Source organism: Colossoma macropomum, unplaced genomic scaffold (assembly GCF_904425465.1).
Source record: "Colossoma macropomum unplaced genomic scaffold, Colossoma_macropomum, whole genome shotgun sequence".
NCBI classification, from domain to species: Eukaryota; Metazoa; Chordata; class Actinopteri; order Characiformes; family Serrasalmidae; genus Colossoma; species Colossoma macropomum.
Window position 1 is genome coordinate 30,445,117 of NW_023494796.1, and position 26,799 is coordinate 30,471,915.

General features: G+C 39.5%; 1 protein-coding gene across 1 annotated transcript in view; it reads left to right on the plus strand.

Moving 5' to 3' along the window:
• The first annotated feature begins 760 nt into the window (after window positions 1–760).
• Window positions 761–26,799, plus strand: part of LOC118816737 (Kv channel-interacting protein 2-like) — a 140,412-nt gene continuing 114,373 nt past the window's right edge. The window contains exon 1 of the mRNA XM_036583301.1: window positions 761–1,206. Coding sequence (XP_036439194.1) covers window positions 1,119–1,206 — 88 coding nt within the window. The 5' untranslated portion in view covers window positions 761–1,118. The remainder of the gene's footprint in view (window positions 1,207–26,799) is intronic.

Below are 26,799 nucleotides of genomic sequence, written 5' to 3' on the forward strand. Positions count from 1 at the left end.
CGAAGTAGGCGAGCAGAGGGAGGGAGAGAGAGAGAGCGGGCGAGCGAGTGAGCCTTAACCACAGATCAATGCGCTGAGAAAACAAATGAAATGAGGGAGTGTGGCAGAGCAAATAAGCCGGGAGCGCGCCTGTTCCCTGTAGTAAAACGGCGCATGTGTTTGTAACTCATGGGTCAAAGCTGCCTCGGAGCCTCTGAGCAGCAGCCTTGAAGAGATGTTGACTGAAGTGTTGCCTCTGCTTGACTGACGGATCGTGGAAGAGAAGCAATTCTTACACTTCTCCAGCCCCCAGTGGACAGTTAATGGACACTGGACGCTGAAGACCGCTGCTCTTTCTCTCTCCGGCTGCTGTCGTTGCTTCCATTCCGCTGATCCACCAGCTTCCTCGAGACCATTTTCTAGCATCTAGCAACTGTTCTAATCTTAGGATTATATCCTAAAAGCGGTCCCGTCCATAAGGAAGTTCTGTTCCTTTTGAACGGAAAAGGCTTCGCTTGAAGAAAGTGGGGAGAGTTGGCCTTTCCACCTGGTTCCGTTCACTTTTCTTGTCCTTCTGAGGTGAACTCGTGCCTGCCGTCTACACACCTGCCTTCTGCAGCAGAGATAGGCTCACCGCCAGCGTCCCGTGCCTAGGCTCCCTGGAGGCCGATGACGTGACGGGTGAGGAGAAGCTGTTTTCTAATTAGTGTTTGCTTTTGCCCCCCCCCTACATTTTCCTACCTGCCTTCTACGAGAGATACCTTCTGTGCCTGGTGTACCCTGCAAGCAAGGAGAGGAAAAGAAAAAGGAAGACTAGAAAGGGAGGAGGGAAAAAAGGAAAGAAGCTTGGGATTTGAAGAGCCTTGACTCGTAGTAGTAGTGAATCCAGGTTTGTGTGCCGGTGAAGGAGGCACTCGTGCCAGGAACACAAGAGGGAGGAGGCTACAACCTCGACTGTGACTGACAGCTTGCGCCCCACGAGCGAAGAGGAGGAAGCTCTGAGGAACGAGAGGTAGAGTGAGAGAGAGAGAGAGAGAGAGGAAGAGGGAGGAGAAGGTAAACGAGCGAAGCTGAGAAGCAGGAACAGGCACGCTTTCCCCGTTCCTCCTGATTGTCCGAGGGAACCGGCTGACCCCACCATGAGCCACTGCAGGAAGAGGTGCAAGCGGCAGCTGACCAAAGTGGCCCGCTACTTCTACAGGTTCCTCACGGGTACCCTGACCCAAGGTAGGCTTGACTCGAGGATGCTGCAGCTTTGTAGTTTGTTTTCAAGAAGTTGTTAGAAGGGGTCCAAGCACCTGTTTTTGTTCTCATTTATTATTATAATTTGTTTCCCGACATCTCGACTTTAACTGCTGCTTTTGACGTACTTGACTGGCAGTTATAAGTAGCGACACCTTCAGCTTCTTTGCATGTCTACATCCTCATCTTAAGCTTGTTATTCAGGAACTACATGGAAAACAATCCAGAATGATTCCGTGAGGATTGGAAGTCTAGACCTGCCGCCTGTTCCCATGAAGGTTAAGGAGTTAAACGTGGAGTGTTGGTGCTGCTGCTTGCTTAAAAAATGACTTTTCATTTGTAGACTCATTGATCTAGACAGTTAGCACCTGTTTTTGGCTCCCATTAGCATATCTTTAAGATATTTTACTCCATAGAACAGAACATCCCTTTTGCTCACTGCATGGTAATGAAATTATGTAATAATTGTAAAGCACATGTAAAAGCAAATGCGTATTAATGGGTGAGACTGAGTCAGCTAGATCTGTCTTACTGTTCCTCTGAGAAATATGACTTGGCTGGTCCAAATGGTCTGGCTAAATTGGCTGATCTGCAAGTCAGATTTCCACCAGTCTTTGTCATGATAAGAAGCCAGGCTTGTTTGTAATGGCACCCATTTACAAAAAGGTTCTGTCTGAATGCTTAAAATATCTGTATCTTGGTTCAACAAGGCTGAAACTTCAGATCTCAACCATGCATTTACTTTTCTACAGCACAGACGTAAACTGTCAGTATTCTCTGTGGAGAAAACGAAGGTCTATTGTTGACAAATCCCTAAAGAAGATTAAAGTGCATGTGATGTGCACACTGGGAGTCAGTGTGTTCTCACTTTTTGATGGCCCATAAAATGCAAAAACAAATATTCCAATTGTTCAAATGAAAGGGGTTGATGTAATATGTAAACATGTTTAAACTTTCAAAACATGCCATCCACTAATCTACAAAAACAGGCTGTTTTAATTTAGTGTTTTTATTTTATGAAAACCAGCACATTTACATAGTTCCACCTGTTCAGCGTACAGCAGTTTAGCTCCACCCATTCACGCTGACGTTATAAGGACTGTTTCAGTACAGACTGCTTTTTGAATAAGGCAAAATACAACCTATCAGAAGAGTTTATTTAAATACTAAGCAGATTTAACCCCTTAAGCCCAGTGCAAAGTGTCTGGTCTGCCGGTTAATTGACCCTCTTCCGTTAATCTCATGATTTCTCAATGCTGCTGTTGCTTTTATTTTAATATGTTAAGAACGTGATCTAACAAAGACGAAAGTTCTGAGATTTGTATTTAATCTATTTTAACTAACCATGAATCAGTCTTGCTTTATTATTGCTCTTATTGAGCAAAACAATAGTTTGCGCTTAAAACGTTGTGCATCCAATAGTAAAGGAAGCCTCATGCATCTTTTATGTAGTGATAGGAAACACAGCAGCTCACGGAAAGCTCTGATTCTACATGCTGAAGTTGATAAAATGATTTCACGTTTGCAAATGGTGACGTGTACAACAAAACTCTCCGGGCAGCAGATTCAACCAAGCGACTTTGTGGGGTACCATGCTGGTTGAGTTTATGGGGTTAAAAAAATGTTAGAAAAGGGTTGTTAAATAAAATTATGTAACATAAACCAATGCAAACGTCTTTCTGTAGGCCCTCTAGTGGACATTCCACTGGTGGAATGAAAATCAACTCAAATATTTGTGATTAATATAATCAAAAACAATATATATATATATATTTTTTTTTTTTTTTAACCTAGAACTCTTATCAGATTAACTAGGACACTTGTCCTTCTGTATGTAAAATGTTGTGACTGACAAAATGTTTGGTTAAATAATTCTTCTTCTGGAAATGTTCTTTCCTAGTTTGGCTCTTCCACACATTAAGATCTTAAACAACTCCCCTTTTTTCAGTTTGAGAAATAACAATTCACTCTTTCCACCAGTCTCTTGGGAAAATTGAGCAAGTTTTCAGACTTACAGAAGTTCTATGGCATATTGTAAAGTTTTCAGAGATATCCTGGGCATAGCTGGGCTATAAGGACCAACTGGGTGAATCAATTTGCTAGAGCGCCACCCTGAGGCAGAGCAGTGCAGCATCTGTAGTTAGTCAACAATGCCAAAGACAGAGGCTTGTTGATTGTGGCTGAAGCATAACACCATAACGTCATAATACATTTATTTTCAGGGACCCCCCAATACTTTTGATTGAGATATGAAGGGGGAACAAGAGGTTAATCAGGGGGATTCTTGACCCCCCAGGACCCCCTGTATTTCATACCTTGTAGTGAGCAATGAGAGGTGAAAGAGGAAAAACAGCCGTGTGGAGATAAAACAGACAGCACACCTGCATCTTTTTGCATATCAACAAATCCTGATAAAAAGTATTTAAACACAAAATATTTCTATTAATGTTGAGTTGCTTTTTTATTGTCAAAGACAAAATTTCAGTTTGCTTCTTCTTTTGTAAATCGTACACGTTTTCATTAAAATAGATTCCATCAGTGTTATTAAAAAATGCATACTTCAACTGAGGGACCCCCTTCAAAACAGGTGGAAATTGGTCAGAAAGGGGTGTTAATTAAACTATAAAATAAAAGAAGAAAGCAGGTTATGAGCCCTTAAACAGTCCTGTAAGTAAATTTACATTTGCCTTGAAACTTCCGCCATCGCTGTGAAGTCTCAGTATCTGCAGTGCTCAAATTCTGCTTCATCTTCACATCAGGTCCTGACTAGACCTTCAAACCATAAGGTGAAAATGACCTTGATGAATAATAACTGATCACAGAGTGCTGATGAAGCATAAAACAGTACTGAAACATTTCCCTAAAAAACGCCTTTTTCCCCTGCAGTCCTGCCTGGAAAGAGAAATGTTAAAATAACACCAATGAAGTATTAAGCAACAGAGAATTGGCAAATACACTGTAAGTTTACCTTCTCGGCAGTTGCCATGGATACGGCTCCGGCGCTGGCGCTGTCCTGGCCTTCCGAGAAAGGGACTCGCTGTGGCTGTACAAAAGAGTGATTTCATTAGCACCACTCGCTCGTCATTTTTCACATTCATTCCTTTCAGTCCACGATGGTTTGTGTGGACTGGTACCAGGTTGGGCGTCACATGGGCTGATTCTGTTTGCTTCGTTGAAAGAAAAACAGGAAATGTACCTTTTACTCAGTTTTGTGAAGATTCTAACCAAATGGAGGACCTGAATATATTTGTGTGTAGTGGTTTTAGGCTGTTTGAGTCGTCATGTTCCTGAAGTTCTTCAGTGGTTGACCCGAGGAGTTTTAAACTAAACTAAGGCATTCCGGCCTTCAGCTTAGGCTTGATTCTGGCTTCAAATTATTTCCTCTCTTTTTTGCATATTTGTTGTCTGTCTTCATCAATTTGAGCACCAAATCTCCATTTCAACATCTTACAAAATTCACATTCACCATACTTTGTTAACCATCTTCATCGATTTCAGCTTTCCACCAAATCTCCACTCCAACATATCACAAAATTTACACTTACCTTACAAATTCACCAACCCCTAAAGCCTAATCCTTGCTTTTTTATCATTACACACCCTAGAGGTCACTCTTCTAGATGCAACCCCTGCTCTGAGGATGTCGCTGAGGTTTTGTTCAGAATAATGACCATCGTCTTGAAGATCTGACCTCAGACCTGCTGCTAGCCAGAGCACACTAACAGCCTGTGGTTGTTTAGCTGACTACATGGTGTTGACACAGAGATGATGCAATGCACTAATGATTTCCCCCAATGAACTGCAAGATACAACCACCAGTATTACATGAACTACAGGAGGAAAGTTTGCAGTTAAATGTAGTGCTGTGCAAAAGTCAGAGACCTTAATTCATTTATTTAATTTCCAACTAAAATGGCTATAAAACACAAGGTATTCGTTTTTTAGCATCAGGGGAAAAGCAGAGCACAAATATTCAACAGAAAGTGATAAACATCACAAAAATTATTCCAGCTTTCATTCTTTTCAGGAGACTCACTTTCAGTTCCTCAAAGAATCTGCAGACACACCTCCAAAGTTCAGTCTTAGAAGTTGGTTGATCATTTTCTGAAGTGATCAAACACATTCAGTGGTGTTGAGGTCTGGACTCTGGGGTGGTCAGTCCATTGTTCAGCTTCTTTGTTTGATGTGTCTGTCTCCTTTTCTCAGTGAGGTTCTTCTTGACAGCTACACATCCTTTCAGACCCACAGCGCTGAGTCGTCTTCTCACAGTGGAAGGATGGACAGAAACACCTGTGGATGTTCTCAGATCTGAAGCAGCTTGATTTTCTCCTCTCTCTCAAAGATGAAAGCTTTAAGTGCTGTTTATCTGATGGTGGGCAGTTTTGGTGTCTACCAGCTCTTCCAGGTGGTTGTTAGGAGCCACATTTCTCTGTAGCTTTTAATCAGTTTTTAAACTCCAGTGTTTTTTTCATTTATTTTCCTTTGACTTTCTCCTTCCTCGTGCAAGTGTATTATGTTATATCTCATCTCCTCAGAGATATCTCTTGAAAAAAAAAACTTGAACTTAATAGCCGCTTTGACTACAAATTAGACGTTAAATCACCCCAGTGATGCATAAAAGGTGCATTTTATCTGAGACTGTAGTAAAGATTTCCCCTAAAGAACTGCATGGTACAACCACCCGTATTACATGAACTACAGGACTACAGGAGGAAAGTTTGCAGTTAAAGGTCAGAGACCTTAAAGCGCACATATCATAGAAAAATGAAGTAAAAGCTTTCTGTAAAGTCCAAATATGCAAAAACAGCCTGTTTTGAATTTAATGCATTGTGATGTGACACAAAAAATCATATTTACATATCTCTGCCTATTTAGCCTACAGCAGTTTAGCTCTAGAGTGCTTTTTGGATTAGACACAATACAGTACAGCCAATCGGAACCGATCTCATTTACATATATTAGTCTTAAAGGTACTGTAAACATTAAATAGCCTGTTTAATTCTAAGATATAAAGGAAAAAGGTAAAAAAACAGACATCAGGGGAAAAATGAGATGCTAGAATAAGGTAGGATGTGCGCTCAGGGTTCAGTCTGCTGCTAGAAAATTGCCAGTCACATATTACCCTGTAATATCAATCTCTGGTAAATGTGCTGTCTCGCTGGTGTAACTGTGTCAGTGGAGTGCTGAGACTTCACCTCCTCTCTGATTGAATATTGAAGACGCTGTCAGACATGCAGTTTCACCCTTCACAATGCGACATCATCAAATCTTTTGCTGATGCTCCAGACTTAACTGGACTGTTTCATTGCAAACTATGCTGTAAACCCTGCTAAAAAGAAAACAGCACAGGCCAGGTCGGTTTATGCTGGTCTGGTGCTGGTTCAGCTGGTCACCCAGCATGGTCATGCTGGTTGACCAGCATACCAGCATTCAAAAGACAACGCATGCTGTTTTCATTGGTGTCACTATGCTGCTTTTTCTTGTACATCATCTTATAATCTAGCTCATGAATTATTATGTTGAACCCACACAATTTTTTGTCTTAGGAGTTGACAATAAAAATTGACAATTGCGATTGTGTTGGAGTTTAGATGAATAATATTGTTAGAAACGCTAAAACTGCTGATCCCTAACAATGACCAGAGATAGAATAAACCTTCCAAACCAAGGCACTCCTCAAATTAAAATGTCTTTATTGTATTGACATGTCCTAGCTGGACTGTTAAAAAGATATATGTATACCTAACTATGATGATTTGTAGCTTTTAATGTGAGTTATTTTATGAACTAAAATGATTTTGACACAGCTAGCCTTGTGGAAGGACAGACTGGAGATAGCATTACTTCTTGTGCGTTGCTTTGGCGAAGGTGTGAGTCGCATTCCTAATAACAGAAATTGATGGATTTGATATAAAGTATTCACAAGCTCCTTTGTAATACTGCTCTAGGAGAGGGAACTGGGGCTGTATGATACCAAAACCCATGAAACTTACTGATCATGATAACTGACAGTGCTAATTTTTGTGGATTGTTAGTAGATTACCACTTTCATTTCTTGCTGTCTTAACAATTTTAATGGGAGTTTAGTCTTTCCCCCTTTTTGCTTGATAAAACACTTTAGATGCTCAACAGTTTGGGATCTTCATTGTCATATATTGCGCTTCATAATGGACCAAATGTTTTTAATGGGAGACCGTTCTGGACTGCAGGAAGGCCAGTCTAGCACCTGCGCACTCTTACTGTAAAGCCATACTGTTGTAACACCTGCAGAATGTGGCATGGCATTGTCCTCCTGAAACAAGCAGGGACGTCGCTGAAAAAGGTGTTGTCTAGGTGGCAGCATTGCTCCAAAATACTTAAGTACCCCTCAGCATTAATGGTGCCTTCATAGACATGCAAGTTACCCACTAACACACCCCATACAATGACGGGTTCTGGCTTTAAACTTTGCATGGGTAACAATCAGGATGGCCCTTTACCTCTTTGGCCCAGAGAAAAACAGTGTCTGTTAATTCCAAAAACCATATGAAAGGTGGACTTGTTAGACCGCAGCACACGCTTACAGTTTGGATGTTGTTGATATATGGCTTAACATGCATTGGTAGATGCAGCAATGAGCTGTAATTGACAAGGTTTTGTCGGGTCTTTATGTAGTGCTTTCTGCAGTGTCAGAAGATTCGGCCTTGCCCTTTATGCACTGAGGTCAACTCCTTAAAATCCCAGGCTTATTATATTCTAAGGCTTATTATTCAGTAACTAGAGGGGCTCCAGTGCACAGTGGTTGGGCTTTTCTTAGAAGTCATAGAAGCGTGTAAGGGCGTTTTAGGAGGTTAATAATAATGATAATGTCTTGCTACTGAAACACTGCAATTTCCCTCCGGGATCAATCAAGTTCTATCTGTCTATCTATCTATCTATCTATCTAATGTTAATAATGGACTGTATATGGCGTAGTTGTTCAGTAATGTTGTTCTTGAACTGCTGGACAGTTCACAACAGGTTTTTTTCACTTGTTTTTAGCAGACCTTTATCCTTCCTTAGTCATAAATGGCCGAGCCTTTCGTAAATGCTTTATACCCAATCATGATAGCATCACCTTTTACCTATTCACCTGTTTTCCCTGGGTAACATTCCAAAACAGGTGTTTTTTATCATTCCACAATCTTCCCAATCTTGCTTTGTCCCAGTTCCAAGTTTTTGAAAAGTGTTGCAGTTAATTAATAAAGTTAATAAGCTGTCGCCTCACAGCAAGAAGTGCCTGGGTTTGATTCCTCGGCTGGGTGACCAGGGTCCTTTCCTGCGTACTTGCACGTTCTCCCTGTGTCTGCGTGGGTTTCCTCCGGGGGCTCCAGTTTCCTCCCACAGTCCAAAGACATGCAACCAGGTGAATTGGAAATGCTGAATTGCCCCTAGGTGTGAGTGTTTGTGTTAATGTGTATGTCTGCGTGTCTGCCCTGCGATGGACTGGCGACCTGTCCAGGGTGCCTTCTGCCCAGTGAGCGCTGGGATAGACTCCAGCACCCCCTGCAACCCTAAAAGATAAGATGATGAATAAATGAATAAATAAAGTTAATAAGGTAAAATATTAAATATCTCCTCTTTGTGCTATTTTCTACTATATAGCTGTAAAAGACAGTTTACAAATCATTGCTTTGTTTTTATTTAATTTAACCTGTTTTTCCAATGTTTTTGGAATCAGATTTGTACCCTACAAACTCTGCGCTGTTCTCGATTCGCAACGTAATCTAGATCGCAGTTTTAATGCATTTAAATGTGCAGCTATATTGCCTTGTATAGTTTTACATTGGCTTCTCAGTTTTAGCCCTGATGGGTGTCATGAGTTAAATCTTTTAAAGCAAAGTCACAAACTCCCAGACGAGTTTGGATTATTTTGGATGTAGCAGAGCTATTTCACAGCATGATTCCGACAATAAACATGTACCACATGCTGCAAAGTACTTATCAGGCAATGGAAGAATAGAGAAAATAAACAGGCTATCTGTGGTGATAATCTACTGTCAATAAATACAATAATTAAGGCTCCTCTCAGGGAAGACTTTGGAGGGTCCATGTATGTGCGTGAGCAAATGAATGTGCGTGTTTCGGCCATAACAATGACTACTGGCATGATGTACGCCACTGGAGACAGGTTAATAAGTGCACCCGAGGCTTGAGCCTCACTCCAGCCATGTTTTGCAATTAATGTTCATTTAATTTCTTTTCTTCTGTTGAACATTCCTGCGGGAGCTGAGCTCCGTGCATGCCTGGAGCGTTATTTGTGTTGTTTAGCTAAGCGGGTCTACTTTGTGCAATAAAACGAGGGATTAATTGTTTCAATCGCTGCTTCTCTTGTAGCGGTTTGGCTGTTAAGTTCGCATGGTTTATTTCTCTTGCGTGACTTGGGGACAGCCTTGGGGCATGATTTAGAGTCCACATTAAAAAGCAGTTTGAGATTGTTTTGAGCTGTACACTCTCCGTTAAAAGGGAATTCTATCATTTCTACCCAAATTTTTGTTTAATTCAGTAGTTCAGATGTAAACAAAGTCATCACGAGTGGTTTGATGTGAAATAGTTCAGTGTAAGTTTACAGACTCAGCGGTGGTGATAGGGACCAGGGGTCGCCATGACTACAACACAAATGTAGACATTTTATTTACTATACAGAACCACCAGTGAACCCACACGAGTCTTCTGAGTGTATATATGAAATGTTGATGACGGTAAAATAATCATATATCAATAAATCTGAAAAAGTAAGTTTTCTTTGGCAACTATTTTGCCTCACAACACCCTGCATGTAGCTCTCCACCATTAATGGATTTTACAGTATATGCTTTAGGCTAAAACCTTCTCCAAACTCAAACTCAAACAGTGTCTCTGACATCAGGGAACATATTCATGATCATTTTGTTAAATAATTTTCTCTGCAGTAGTTTTTAGAGGCATCAAATCACACACTGTCAGTATTTACCACTACTTCACTATCCTGTCCTACCACTGTTAACATTGCTCTCTACACTGGTGCATTTCACATTAACTACACTGAATGACTGTTAATCAATTAATTGACATTTTGAACATTTGGTGGTATTCCTTAAAAAAAAGGTAATTTCCTTCTAAATATTCCCATTTTCTTTTTAGAGATTACGTTTCAATGGAAGATGGTAGCCAATCAATGAATGTAATGATGTATGTGCACATTATTATTGCTCGAAAGAACAACTCATGTCTCTCACATCATCATTCACTGTCAGTGAATCAGACGAGCTGCCACCTACTAGCCTCCTCCTGGACGTACTCTATCTTACATTCCTTGTAGGAGGGTAATGATGATGTTTGTTTACTGTAAAGCAAAGCCGTTTGGTTAAAAAAAAAAAAAGGATGAACTCAAGGCTGACATTTTGTCATCGTCACATTTACAGAGAAGAAATTACAGGTCATATACTGTCATTGTGCCCACTCCTTATTACACTCATCTGTAGCTTGTTTCTGGAGCCAGTTTTCAGTGCAATTTTGAGCCACTTTCTCAGTTGTCATTTGTTCCTGTGGCTTTTTAACCATTGCCTGGTGTTTTTTGATTTCTTTTATGGGTTGTCTTTTTATGGGTTGAGGACGACCTGTTACTTTGGGTGCTAGATTGAGGTGAAATCTGCAGCTAACGAGAGTACGCCCCGCTAAAACCGGCCCCCAAATTCCTCTAGTCTGGCTTTTTTTTAATATCTGGAACGTGATGAATAACACAAGCCATACAAGCTAGTTAGCAAATCGACATTTTCAGTACAGGTGACACATCTGCAAACCTACCTGGTGTTTTTGTGGAGACTTTTCGGCAGTGCTAACTGACGTTACATCTAACGACAGGCGTGCTGTCCATTAAACAGTGCTAATGAGTGTATCATCACCCCCTACTTTGAGCTCCACTTTCACGAGTGTTGGATTGGTTTAAATTTCCCATTCACTTTGTTTCCATCCTAGTAAGTCTTTGTTCCCACATTTAGCCCAGAATTGTTCATGGTTGAGAAACCTACCTGTCTGCTGGTGTTCTGACCCCTAATTTGGACTTTGTCTGTAATTCTCATTTTACCCCAAATAAAGCTCACGAATGCATCCTGCTCACAACATCCAGGGACAGCTGGTATAAATGGGCTAGTGGGGCAAAGCCCTCTCACTCTTTTAGAGAAAAAAAAGGCATCAGAACAAGGTTTCGTTTCTGCCATCTGTCAATAATTGATTAGAAGCTGATGATTTTGAACTTCTGTGGACCGAAGAACAACAGCGCCATGAAAAAGGTCATAAGAAAAATATGATCTGGCTGAGATGGGGCTGATTAACATTTAGCCCAAGCTGTAGATTCACTCAGCCAGTCTGTGATTCTGTGTGAAGTGCGTTGTGACTACTGCTTGTACTATATGAACCCAGTAGGCCTCTCAGATCAGTAGGGACCAGTCAGTTAGTAGTGCCCAGAATCAGAACCAAACAGCGTGAGGAAGCGTTCAGTCAACTGTTGGAACAAACTCCCAAATGAGGTCAGATACGCTCCAAATGTAGCCCTCTTTAAGTCCAGTTTAAAGATGTTCTTGTTTAGTATTGCACTTTATCTTGGCGCTGTTTTCATCTTGGCAAATGCCTTTCTGAGGTGCTAGATTAAGGTGTCATAAGCTTTATTATTATGACTTAATACTTTTATTTATCTGTGTTTGTTCATTTTGAATATCTGCTGTGTATGAAAGCTGCTATACAAACATGCTGGCCTTGTCTGTTACATTCAGTGAAATGAGTTGTGATCCATTTGAGCTCATTGTTTTAAGCCCTTGGTCTCTAGAGTCCTTGTAAAATAATTTTGCTTGCACTGAATGTTGGATGCATTGAAATTGTATGTCATAATGTAGAAATGATTAATGCAGGAACATTTTAATGTGGTTCCTAAGAAGCCTGCATTTACCCAGTTTACACCAATGCAATAATGCTATTTTTCAAAAAGCACCATATGGGATTTACAGTATTATGTTAGCACCATGCTAACGGGAGTGCTGTAGCAGCTGTACATGGACATTTGGAGCTGATAACATAGCAACCAAAGACCATTCAGGTAAAATTTATCTTCTAATTTGTATATTGCTGAACTATAGAGTTCTTCAATAACGAGTTTTTATGCTATAGTTGATAAAAAGCAGTGCTGCTCAGAAAAGCTCTGGGATTGTTCTGTTGGCTCACTTGCACATCAACATTTAAACATTTAAGTGTGACTTGTAGTTTTCTAGATGGGTTATTTCACTGCTATAGTTATAGTATAGTATCTCCAAAATGATAAGACAAACGCATACTTTACTTTTAATGTAAGTCAATTTTTGTCCAAGTAATTTTGGGCCGTTACCTTTGGTCCATTCTTCATGAAATTAACACACAATGTAAATGGCAACAGGCATTTTCAAATTATGTCAAAAAATGAAAAATGACAAAAATGGAGATACCAGGTTTTGTTCCGACAGCAGTGATATGTAAAGTAAAAATAGTCCTACTATATAATGTTATATAGGTGCCAAAATGGCACCTGGCTTAGTTGTGTTGGTATAACATTGGGATGCACTGAGATTTTAGCCAAAAATCGTCAAAATGGCACTTTTGGGTTTCAGAACAAAAATACCAAAGCTAGGAAACAAAGAAAGGTTAAGTAGGTCTACAAGTGTCAAAATGTGAGATTTTATAGTTTTTATGGTAATAAAAATGAGAAATGGTGATATTAAACACTCTTCCTTCTCTGTCAGTTTGAGCCACAGCAAACCAACAGTGGAAATGTGAAGCTATTTTATGGTTTCTATTAGGACATTAGAAAAGCAGTTCATAATCTCTGTTCATGTAGAGGATCAATAGGGGATACAACAAACCAAGAACTTATCCATTACAGTTTGAGACAGAACTCCAACTGAACTGGAGTGATTGAGTTCTCTTACCTGTCGTCTTACTGAACCATATTTCTTTTGTTTGCTGTTAGTCTCAGCATTTGCTCGACTGCATCATTTATACACCTCATGGTCATATAAACCCAATACCCTCAGTCTAATTTAACAGACGCATACACCTATTTTATCTAACCATTAGAGATTAGACACAGACGAATAGCTGAAGCTCATTTGCACACGAATGTGCACCCAGAATGTCTGCTGCAGCCGGTATAACCACACTGGCAAAAAAGATGAAGCCAAAAAAATCCTTCCCGTTCTATAAACAACACCTGGTCCTATTGAAGCCCTGAGGCACTGCCAAAACAAGCATTGTCCCATTCTCGCTGCTCCTTTCCACACTGCCTCCCAGTGATGAGAAGTGAAAAGCTTGTTTATTTTCATATGAAGGGCTCCAGTCGGTGCCTTGAGAAATGCACGAGCCAGGTCTGAGCACTAGAGCATTCGGAGCTGGCCAAAATGGTGCCCCGTGTGAGGGGCTGTGGAATGAACATGAATGGTAATGGGGCTGATTTATACAGAGTTGGCCTTTTCTGCCTTTTTAACCTTCCAAACGAATTAGCATGTTTTTAACCGAGTTCACCAACTGGTGATATTTTCTGTATAAATACTACATGCCATCAGATTTGGATTTGTCTGGGAATTTCTTTCTTGCCATTGTAAAAAATCCTATCATAAATTAGATGAAATGACAAGTTCTGATATAAGATTGAGTAACGTAGCCTAAAAACTGGAGTCTGAAGATTATTGGATGTACCATGATATTCCTTACTACATCTACAGCAATGACTAAATCAGTTAACATATCATTTACAATCTTTTATGCCTGATAGGTTTGCGCTGTAAGGTTTTGCACCTCAGTATCGAAATTAAATAATTTTCCGCTTTATCAGCAGACTACACGTTTTTCCATGACGTACTAATTCGCAAGGCTAAATCTATACACTTCACATAAATAGTTAATATGGCAATTGCTGGAGATTACAAAGGCTTTTTGATGAATGCAGCATCTGCATGCCAGATGCAATATGGGCTGACTCAACTGTAGTATCTGTATTTATATTTATATCTACCAATGTTTATAATGACTACAATCCTTACTGCTATACTTACTTGCTTACTTGCTATACTATATAAAGGGGAATTCCACCAAGTTTTCCAAATTTCTGAATAATTCAGTCCATGAGATGTAAACAGAGTTATTCAGAGTGGCTTGATGTAAAGTGAATGATTGTTGAGAAACTTACAGACTCAGATTTCTTTACAGTGGTGGTGATAGGAACCAGGGGTCGCCATGACTACAACACAATTATAGCCATTTTATTTACTATCCAGAACCACCAGTGAACCCACATGTGTCTTCTGAGTGTTTATATGTAATGTTGATGATGGTAAACCTGAAGGGACTATTGGAGACTATTTTGTCTTACAACGCCCTGCATGTATTCCTCCGCCTTAAATGAACTGAAATTTCAAGCCAAAACCTGATCACAGAACTCAGAACTCAATCAATCCGCATACATCAAAACCTTTTCAATAACTTTCTGTGAGGGAGCCTTTAGAGGTGGACGTCTGGTTCCTATCACCACCACTGTGAGCAATTCTGACTAAGTTTCTTTAGGATGGAGCATTTCACACCAAACCACTCTGAATGACTTTGTTTGCATGATAATATTTAACAATGTAGGATTTTTGGTTTCCCTTTAAATGCATTTTCATAATTACAACTGATATTTGTTAGTTATAACTTTTTCTGCATGTTTCAATGTCAAACGGTGACTGAAATATACAAGTTTTTCTGTCTGCAAAACAAGACAGTATACATTTAACAACTTTCCATCAATAGAATAACTCCTCTTTTGCTTACAAACACAAATGTGGTGTTAATAAAATGTTGAGAACTTTTAACAAAAATATCTCATGCGATTCAGTGACCTGCAAGTGAGAAATAATATGCCTTTTTAATGCTGGCAGTGACATGGCCTGATGATCGTGATCATGCAGTTTCATATTTTTGAATATCGTTCTCTGGGTTTTGCTCCTCTTAACTAAATTTAAAAATGAAACATCTTCATTTTTATCTCACGTCTGCCACAGCCAAGCTTGTCCATACTTACGCCAGCAAGGCTTTTGAAATCAATCTGCTGTGGTCACACTTTAGTTTCTCTTGTACTAAAATTGTCAAAAAGGAGCTGGGATGGCCTCAGCCTCTCAGAGACTCAAAAGCTGACCGTCATGGTGTCACATTACGAGGAAAATCCAAGCAGGTGTGGAGCAGTGATTACAGCTGAAGGGTGCAGCTTATGTTAAAATGACAAAGGATAAAAGAAGCTGTTTGTATTACCATATGGTGTAAACATATGGTGTAGCTTACATTGTTTCTGCTGTAAAACATTTAACAATGTCTAACGCAACTCAGCCTTGCATGGCTGATGTTTTATTATGTTCAGCAGCTAACTCAGGCCCCAGTCCAGCAGCGAGACCACTTTTAATTAGGGCTGCACAATTTGGTTAATTGGTAGCACGATACTGGCCTTTGCCGAACTGATTTCACAGAAGCCTGCCATATGCAAACCGATCCATGGCCACCAGAGCAACAGAAGTGCACAGGCATTTGACCGACTACTGTTTGAAGTACTGGGGCGATGCCCCATCAATTTTTGATTGAGTTCAGGGCGCTAATTTCCCAAACAATAAAAAATGCACCAATTTTGTGGACCACTGTAGGTGCATACAGGCAGACAGGCAAGCTCAATGGCAGAACCATTTAAAAGCTCCATTTCAGCTGTGGGCGGGACGTTCCCCAAACAGCAAATGATGAGCTAATGCACTGGATCATACAGTGAATGTTACCACACCATGTGAAACACTAAATGCCCACTGTAGCATTTTGTTTACTGCTTTATATTAACTTGATTAGCTAGAATTGAATGTTTTTCAGAGATGTGAGCTAGCAGAGTTAGCCTAATGACCCACAGAGTGGTTTTAGTTTGTCAGTCAGTGGTCAGGGTGACTAATCAGAGAATATTTTTCTTTGTCAGTCGGCCACTTTATGTTGGCTTGACTTTGTCTTTGGTTTTAACTCATTATTCCAAATCGCTGTTGTCAGAACAAAACCTCGTATCTCCAAAATGGTAACTTTACAGGAAAAGACCTACTTTACTTTTAATGTAAGTCAATGGAACCAGATTTTTCTCCATGTCATTTTGTGTCATTTCTTTTAGTCCATTCATCATGAAATTTACATACAATGTAAAGGGTAACAAGTATATTCAAATTATGTCAAAAACTCAAAAATGGAGATACGAGGTTTTCTCCGACAACAGCGATATGCTGAAAATTGAACATGTCCTCCTACAGCTTTTGAGCTACAACCACCAAACTTTGTACAATTGTACAGCCTGTTCACAAATAGTGTGCTTGTTCTTTTCAAACCAGTGAGACGTACCGGTTTTGTACAGTGAATGTTTTTTTCCCCATAAGAAATAAATGGTGGAATGTTCTGATAATTCAGATCTAATTCCCACAAATTATGTCACAATGAACACCTCTCTCACTGACCCTAATTGACTTTACATTACAACACCACCCTAGCAACCATAGAATATTCCATAGCAACTGCCTAGCAGTCACCTGGATTACTATAGTAACCACCTGGAACACCACAGCAACCTCCTAGCACCACCAGATATACAGGAGGACCCACCTCACAACACCCTAACAAACACTTCCATATCATAGCAACCACATAGAAATATCCTAGAAACCACCTGGAATAACATAGCAACATCTTAGCAATCACCTAGCAACCAGCTTGGGTACCTTAGCAACTGATGGCAACTCCCTAGCAACCAATTATCAATACCATAGCACTGACCTCCTAACCAGCAAGCAACACTGCTGACTGCTAACAAACAGCTGGAATACCACAGCAGTTGCCTAGCAACATCCTTGGAATTCCTGGAAACGTTCATATGGCCAAATAAGTTATAAGCAATCAACAGCTATTTTAACTTTTCAATGATTTTAATAGGCTTTGTCTTCTTTGTTCACAAACTTTCCCCTTTTAGTTATTGTTTATTTTGTTGGAAGCAAGACTTTTAGAGGTGTGGCACCACCTCTCAACCAATCACCGTGAGAGCTGTAGGCATCCTGTCCAATCACAGCTCCAAATGAGTGATTCTGTGGGTGTTTGGATTAATCAAGATGCTCTTAATCAAAAATTAATCAAAAAACTCTTTGGTCTTTGGTCAAAAAACTTTCTGGTTAAAATTGAATTATTTTGGTTTAAAAAAACGCAGACCGCTCTTTAGCCATGCTATGTTTATTGTAAGGCATATCACAAGATTTAATAATAAAATCACAACAAGAGTAATTTATTAATGTGAAGCAGCTCTAGTGCACCTGTATGTATAAGTAATACACCTGTATTTTTACAGTGTATTGAAAGTGTCTATCACTGTTATTCTCAGCCCTGCATAAAAGCCCTGTATTTCAGTCTACCTCTCCTACTGATCAGCCCATTACACAAGCAACAATATTGAACCCTCGCGATGCCTTCGAGCAAGTGATTTGTTCTGTTATTGCTTATTATTACTATTTACCAAATTAGCAGAATCTTTCCGCAGTTGCCGAAGTTTGAATGAAACATTAGGCAATGTGAGAAACCCACGGAGAGGTGCGGAGAGCAGTGTGGCGCAGGACCTCGGTGGTCTGACGCCTCCACCGTCGCATGTCGGGGAAGTGAAGAGCGCAGCAGGAGCTGTTCATTTTCATCAAGCCAATCAGTCAAAACAGCTTGAGGAATTATTCCTTTAATGGTTGAGTTAGCAAGGCGGAAGGGGACTGGGTGGAGTGACACCCAGCTGGAGGCCCTCGAGATATTATCTCTCGTTCTGCTGGGCTGGTTGTGCAGTGTGAACCTGTGGTCTGAAAGCTCTGCAGTACTGCTATGCGACACAACGATGCAGCATGAATTCCTGTTTTCCTTTTGTTTGTGATAGATGCCTTTATTAAATGCTGTAATGCTCAGTGGAGTCGTCAGATGCGAGTTTGTTCTTATAGTAATTGGGCTGCCCAGTTTGAGAGGTCAACAAATACATCAAGATGAACTTTTTCACCATATCCGAGAGGAACATTTGTAGAAAAGGTCAGATGCATTTGTACTTCAGAGTTTTGTAGAAGCCATGCTTTCCCTGTTTACACTATCATTGCCTTGTGTTAAATAATTACTTGGCATTTTAACATTAGTTGCCTTGATTTAAGCATTGGAACTCATTGTCATCACTGGTGATATCAAAAATATGGTATAATTAGACATATTTGATACGACCCAACATTAAGCAGGGCTGTACAATGCGACAGTTCTATTGCACGTTCTGGTCTGTGTGTGTTTATTTCAATTCAGCAATATTTTTCCGAATCAAAGTGCTTAAAAAGGATATGCTCAATTATTCAGAATCTGTTATTCCTTAGCTGTGTGCAATACCCAGCATTTCCCAGCTGCCTAAGGCCGTCCTGGAGGACCGGATTCCTGCACACTTTGGTGATTTTCCTACTCAAGCGCACCTGATTCAACTCATCAGCTAATTAGCACATTTAGCTGGTGTGCTCAAGCAGGGAAATCACCAATCTGCGTTGGACTCCGGCCCTCAGTTCCCCACCTCTGGCTTAAGGCATTTGTTCAGTGTAGTCGCGTGGTGCACATTAGCTGTTTAATGGCCAGGGCCAAAATTTTATTACACACTTCTATAACCGAAGAATAGCTCAGCCAATTTGCATTGAATTCCCTTTAATTACTGAATAATAAGCCTTAGTATATAATAAGTCTGGGATTTTAAGGGGTGAAGTTCTAGTGTTTATGGTTATTGTAGTCCATTTGGTAATTCAACCAGTAGAGAACAGATCCAGAGGGGCCTTGCAATGTACAAAATGCTGAAAGGTGCTATCAGCGCCCCCTTGTGCAAATCTGAAATATTGTGGAGAAAGATGTTTGTACATTTCACAAAATGAACATTAAAAAAACTAAAGTGCTGCTTCTCACTTACTGAGATTTACACCTTTTAGAAACTTTTTATGTAGTTTTACATCTATGTGCTAAACAACTGTAATGAGTGCTACAATGCTTACATCTTTTATAGCACCAAGTGTTCTAGCTATGCTGTTATTTGTGATTGCAGCACTTATTTTCCTTCTTTCTGCTTTAATTTTTTTTCAGTTGTAGTTTTGTGTCTTTCAGGAGAGAGAAAATGTTGGTTTGATAATTTTTGGATGCTTGTTTCATGAGAAATTGAGGAAAGTCAAATATCCAACATGAAAAGGATGCTGGTTTTTGGTGGAAGGAATTAGTGATAATAAAGCACATTTAAAATGAAATTAAATTGAAATAAATTAAATCTGTACATATGTAATTACATTTGAATAGTACAGCAAAATAGGAACACTAAGTTGAATGAAATGCAGTTAGTTCAGATATTTAAATATTTCAAACTGCAATATAAATGAGGGCTTTTCCATTTGCTCTTTTTCTACTAGCAAGACAGCCTAATATCTGACTAATACGGCTTGGCCATCTGTGTTGTATCTGATGGCCGTGTTTTGATGTGCATGCATGTGAGGCCTTTACAGATCATTATTTTTATGCATCACTTTACGCATTATCACAGGACATTGAACATGAATTGCCCATGTTATAAAACAATGATAGCACTGTAGCACTACTTGATGATCACCTCGTGAAAATTTCTGACGTTTTGCTTCTTGTAGGTAATGTTCTTGGCTTCAGTTTGGAGAACTTGCTAGATTTGTCAACCAGGATGTGTCTTGCAAAAGAGCGCCTTTGTGTTGGTCCTCGCGCCTTTCTTCAACACATCACACTCATAGTCTAAAAATGGCAGCCACACCAAAGAAGGCTCTGCATCTTTATTTTAAGAGTTTCTTCAAGTCAGGTGCTGAGATGCTAAAATTTTTAGCAACACTGCGCTGTGCTAATTGCTTTTCCCCCTCTTTCCTTGCTCCTCACACCTCCCGGCATTCACTGTTCCTGATTTGCAGCTTCTCAGATTTAGAATAGCTCTGTACGTCGTCTGTCACCAAAAGTACAATAACTCCCTCTAAATACAGGCTTAGTAACTTTCAGTGAAAGAGGATAATAAGGGTGGGTGATATGATGAAAATATAACATCGAGATGGTTGAAGATGGAAAAAAAAATGATATATGTATCATGATATTTCATTTTTCTGAAAAAAAGTGTCAAATTGAAGACTATAAGAAGTATGAGATGTTTAAAAAAAGTTTAAATAATAAATGACAACACAACACAGAAGACTGACTTTCAATCAGCTACATGTTACTATGCAGTTTATGTAGCTGTTGTTCAGTTAAAACGTGCGGTCACACCAGTAAAGAGTGAAAGTAAGTGAACACATCCTCTACAGAGAGCACACTTTTGCACATTTTAATTCACAGTTACTGTTTATTTACTGAATTTTGCGGACTGGAGGGACATTTTACACAAATTGTGGTGTGAAAGGTATGGCGCACTATATATATATTGTTTTATTTTTCCAATATCAGCAAATAAAGAAACTGTGTGCTAAAGAATGTGCAGACAAACGCCATGTTAGTTCTCTGAAGAGGATGCGTTACCTTATTTTTCACTTACAAAATTAGCAAAATATGTAATTTGACTGGAGTGTTGAAAATCTGCATGTGCATGTTTCTTACAGACTTTCTTTAATCTGTCTTTTTTATGGTACATGCAGTTGTTCAGTGTTCTAGTAGTACTGACAATTACAGTGGAGTTCAGGCCATAAATGTCAACAGTCTGTCAAAAATGAGGAAAAACAGCTCTGTAATAATGGTAGTGTCAGCTAGCTCACCTGTGGGATTCTAGTTGTATCTAAGCACTAAGGCTACGTTCACATTACAGGCCTTATTGCGCAAATCAGGTTTTTGTTCATATCCGATCTCTCTGACAGGATGGTTCACACTCGTTTAGGTAAGTGACTCAAATCTGTCATTAATGTGACGAACCGGCGTCCTGAAATGACCCTCATGAGCTCATCCTACTCAGTAACGTCACGTGAGTGAATCACGAGCATCATCAGCACAAACTAACGAGCAGAACGAGCTTCGCTGAGAAGATAATTAACTCTGATCAGCTCTCAGCTTCATTATTAGAGCGAGACGAAGGAGAAAAAGGTGAGATGAGCTGCTTTTCCACCGTTTACAGGCTTTAGCTTCTGTTCGGCGCTGCTGCCATGGTAACGCTGAATGATGACGCACACGCAGTGGAAAAAAAGCACATGAATTCCGTATCCAATCTAGGACCACATATGAAAGTAGCTCAAGTCAGATTTGAAAAGATCAGATTTGTGTGTCCACACAGCTCTGAAAACATCAGATCTGAGTCACATTAGGGCAAAAAATCGGATTTGTGCTCCTTCAACCTGGTAATGTGAACGTACCCTAAGATGATGGTGATTTACATGATTCACAAGAATTTTGGCCCAAAACCGCCTGGTGTTGTAAATTTCTAATTCCATGTTGGTCAGACTGACATTCACATTCATGGTCAGTGACATGTCTAGCACTTCCAGAAGGCCTGGATTGATGATGTGAAATCGGTCCCCTTGCAAATAAAAACATGATTGGTTGATTGTATCGTCGCCTCTTAATTATGACAGACGTTAATCTGACATGTTAGGCCTTCAGTTCAGCTCCTGAGGTCCTAACCAATGGGAGAGCTCACTTGGCTTACCATGGAGAAAAAAGCTCCAGACTGGATAGTTTTCCATCGGGATAATAATCCCCTTTGAGGTCCAGTTTTGACGTGTGTGGTTTGATATGCCAAAAACCGTCATAATTCATTTTATACCACTATTTTCCAACTTCTCTTTAACCCTTAGAATTAAAGAGGCTCTTTTTTGTTACTGCTCCTTTAAGATGGATATATGCAAATGAGCTTTGTTCTGATTAGTTGCCCTGTATTGTGCCTTGTTCAAAAAACAGTCCAGACTAAAACACTCCTTATAACTTGATTGTGAGTGGGAGGGGCTAAAGTGCAATGGGCTGAAAAGATGGGTATACAATGCTGTGTTTTTTGTGACATCATGAAAACAGTGAATTTAAAAGGGCCATTTTTTAAAAAATGTGTTTATTAAAAGAAAGTTAGGTTTTCCATGATATTGACCCTTTAAATATAATAAGCACAATGATGATAGCATCAAAATTATAGACATTTTCTTAACGTATAAATTTTATAGAATCATATACTCAAAACATATTTTTATTGATAACAATAACAAATCTGCCTCTATTAGACAATATACGCTATACTTAAAAACAAAGCATTTTATTGTATTTCATTCCTTCCTGCTTGAAAATGTTCTTTCACTTCTGATTACTTATCTAAAAATGAGTTCCAAAGTAATACTTTGTTTTCCCCCAGGGAGTGATTACAATTTCACATAACATCCTTATGATTACTGAGTGAGGCTTGCAAAATAGATTTAATATTTGCCTGAATAAAATCTAATCAAAATACAGAAATGTGCCTCTGGGAGATGATGTGACATGAGGTGGCATACATTTCACCGTTATAGGAAAATGGCAAGAATACAAATTGTTGTTTATTATTTAATCTACACTAATCTTCCTTAGTGGGGACAAGAGCTGCACGATGTATCGTTCCTTAATCGCCATCATGGCATCAACACTGATATACTAGAAGTGAACGATATACAACAGAGCCTCTAACCAATCACTGAAATTTCATAGTGTGTTTTGAGCTTCTTGACCAATCAGAGATGTTCTTTTGTAGTTTGGAATGAATCAGGGCATTCGTGAGATCCGAGAATTGTAAATAGTTTTGGGCAGAAATATTTAGCAAAGCTCAAATGAAAGGTTCACTGATGTGTTCACTGCATGAGCACAAGTTTATAGACACCTGCTCATCCAGCGTTTCTTCTGAAATGAAGAGTGTTAGTAGTGAGTTTGTCCATCTTTGCTGCAGTAACAGCCTCTACTGTTCTGGGAAGGCTTTACACTGGATGTTGGAACATTGCTGTAAGGATTTGATTGAGCATTAGTGAGGTCAGGTACTGACGTTGGATGGTCAGTTCTGGATCACTCCAGCTCATCGTAAAGGTATTGGATGGAGCTTTATCACTCCAGAGAACACAGTTCCACTGCCCCACAGCCCAATGCCGGGGGGCTTTATACCCCTCTAGCCAACAATAGGCCACATTTCCGAATTTATTTTTGCTGGCAGTATTTATTTATTTTTTTGCAGGGTAACGCTGCTTCTGCTAAAGCACTGACAGAAACAACAAAGATGAGTTGAGCGTCTACAGTTTATAGAGATGTTTGAAGCCAAACAGCCTTATTTACAGTTAACAAAGGAAAAAAACTTTGTTATACAGAAAAAAATAACCTCTGATAGTTTGTGCTTTAAAGTTGCTGCTGCAGCCGCTTTCAGAGGAAAAGTTTTCGTTCCCTCAAAAGCTGTCAGTATCTGAGAGAGCGAGTGCTCAGCGGGGAGTAGATGTTTGTTAACTGGAGCCGGTGTTTGTGTAAAACGTCTACAGTGGCGCTGCAGACCATCACGACCTGGCGCGCCCCCTGCTGGCGTGTGTGTCTGTTTACCTTTTTGCCACTTCAAGTAGTTTATTGTTAGCAAGCTAACATGGCTAATCCAGCGCTTTGGTTATAGTTAATTTCACCTCCATCGATTTCTCTCTCTGTAGACATTAGCTGACGTTACTGTGCTCTGATAACTGTGAAGGAATATTTCCATGAAGTATTTACATTCTTTATTTAGTCTGGCCTCCCACATTGTTGTGTGTCTGGTTCTCCAACAGTTCTAGACACATCCTTGAATTTCAGTCCTGGCTATTATGACAAAGATAAACACCTTTCTGTGCTGAGCTGAAGTGATACGAGCGAATGTATTTCTGAGATTAGTAACTGTCGGTAAGGCAATAGCAGAACTTGTTTTAGCCATTGTTTACGCACTTCCATTGCTTGTGAAAAAGGCCAGTTGCCATTGGACATGGTGAGTCCCGTGCTATTGGTCAGTGGTTTTATGTGAAGATTACACAAACTGTATGTTGCAACTGCAATATGGAGCAAATCAAAACATTGAACTACTGCCTCTAAAAAACTTTTCTTCCCGCAAAAACTAAAAATATGGCAATAAGATTTTTTCCATCTTTCAGCCTTGGTGAGAACCAAGAGTTGTAAGAAGTTTGCACTTCAACATTTGAGCTGTTGCTTTCAAAAGCAATTACTGAGCAACTCTGACAGTAAACCATGTTCACATCACTGAGCTTCTGCAGAGCTTTTGCCCTTCATGCTCTATAGTCTCAAAGCACTTAAGATGAAAGCCATTACCCTAAACACTGTCCTTGTGCTGCTACTCGCTGCACAATACACAGTTTTTACATTCACTTGTATTTTGTGTGACTTTTGGTATTGTAGAACTCTTAAACGACAAAAATATAACCACTAATATTACACTGACCAGTCAAATGATCGTATACCACACAGTCCGTCTAATAAAATAAGCCCCAAAAATCACCACCTCATGTATAAATAACTTCAGATAGTATATAGATAGCAGGTATAGTAGGAGCCCCTCCTCTCCTGCTTTAATCCAGTTGCCTGATGATGGTTTCCACAAAAGGTGACAAATGTGAGATTGAGGGATGTATCTGTGATGCAGGTGTAAATTTTGATTCACTGTTTTAAACATTCATTTTTTAGATTTGTTGATACTTGAAATTATTATGCCCTTACAGTCCTGTCCTTACAGGCTTTTAAATTATTAAATAGTGCTTAGTCAACTGCAGTTTCTCAAGTTTATTGTTCATTTTGATGCGTTTGATATTATTCATTTGAAATTTTACAGCGACAGTATGAACAAACTTTCCAATCTCAATACGTCTCAAAACCTGATGAATCGTTTTTGTGGCTCTGTCTTTCTGTCCATATGTCCATTGTTCTGTCTTCCTTTCTGTCCTTGGCCACGTCATGATCCTATCCACTCCCACTTAGAGAGAGAGAGAGAGAGAGAGAGAGAGAGAGAGAGAGGTAAAGCATCACCTTCATCCATCATAGAGACCCACACCTCGCCCACCTGCTAAAAATAACCCCCTATTAGCAGCTGTCTGCCGGCGGAGGGCACAGGAGATGTTGAGAGGGAGCAAGCGAGTAAGAGAAGTGAGATCATAATGGGTGAAAAGAGGAAAAAAAGAAAGGGAGGGGGAAGAGGATGAGAGCAAATCAACCATTCGCTGCTCAATAACGAAAGGCCAGAACCAGCTGCCGTGAGCTGTGAGCTCAGCTTCATTTTGCTGCACTATTTAAATGTAATTACATAATTACACATTTAATTACATGGTGATTCATGCAGTGAGTTACATTTACCTTTGATTGACATTCTGTACTGAAAATTCTATGTCTGTTTTCAGTGTTGAGCAACGACGAAACGTGGCCAAAATGTAAACAGTGGCTTTCCTGTCCGCAAAATAAGACAATAATAAGTACGCAGCAATAATTTTTGTTAAATTCAAATCACAAAATATCTCCTTCTCTGCTTACAAACTCAAAAAATGGTGTATTGCTTGCTCACCTCCAAAGACGAAAATCTAGTTCACTTCTGTTTTTGTAAATTATTAAATTTTTCAACAATGAAAATATATTCAATCAAGATTTATGATGAGAAACAAACGTTTTGCATAGTTTAATTAAGGCGCCTCCAAAACAGGTGTACATTGCCTTTTATGGCTACTGTAAAAATTCCAAGCAATTTTAAACATTTCAATTTTTAGACATTTTTCTTCCAGTTAGCTGATATTTGATATTTGGCTGAAAATTGCAAGAGAAGGTTTGTGCTTTTATTCCCTTCTAGTGTTTGAAAAGGGACAATTGCTCATGAAGGGCATCACTGTGCTCATGCACCACTAACGTAAATGACCCTAAGAACAAAATGGGCTGAAACATTATGAAAAAGCAAGGGGTTTTTACAGTCTGATCTCAAAAATGTACAGTAATTGGAATGAGTGTGCGTTTTGTTGGATCTTCTATGAGGAAATTGAGGACATCTGCTATGACCAGCGGCTGGAGGAATAGTTTAAATGTATTTTGTAACGTATTACAGTAAAATGCGTGCTAATTCAGAATGTGTTCAGAAAAGGCTCATGTGAAACAACAGTGCTGTATCATACATCTGTCTTTTTAGTCACGTTCAGTTTAAATCATGACGCACCAATGCAAGTAATGTAAGTTCTTCCTTACAGAAAAGTCACATATATTTCACATGAGAGCAAAAACCACACGGTTTTAGTGTGAACATGTTTTTGCAGGTGATTGCGTATTTTTCATATGAGCACGTTTTCATGTGATCACACATTTATTCACAAACGAACACACGTTTTTTCAAGTGGCGACGTGTCTAACAGATGAAGTGTGTAAAAACACGTTTTTTTCACACATGAAATTCATGTGAGGTTTCTGTAAGGGATTATTAAGTCAGTGACTGTGAAGTGATTATATTACATGATTTCCACAGTGGGTAGAGCTCTTTATTAAACACCAGGGCAGAAAGGTGCACGT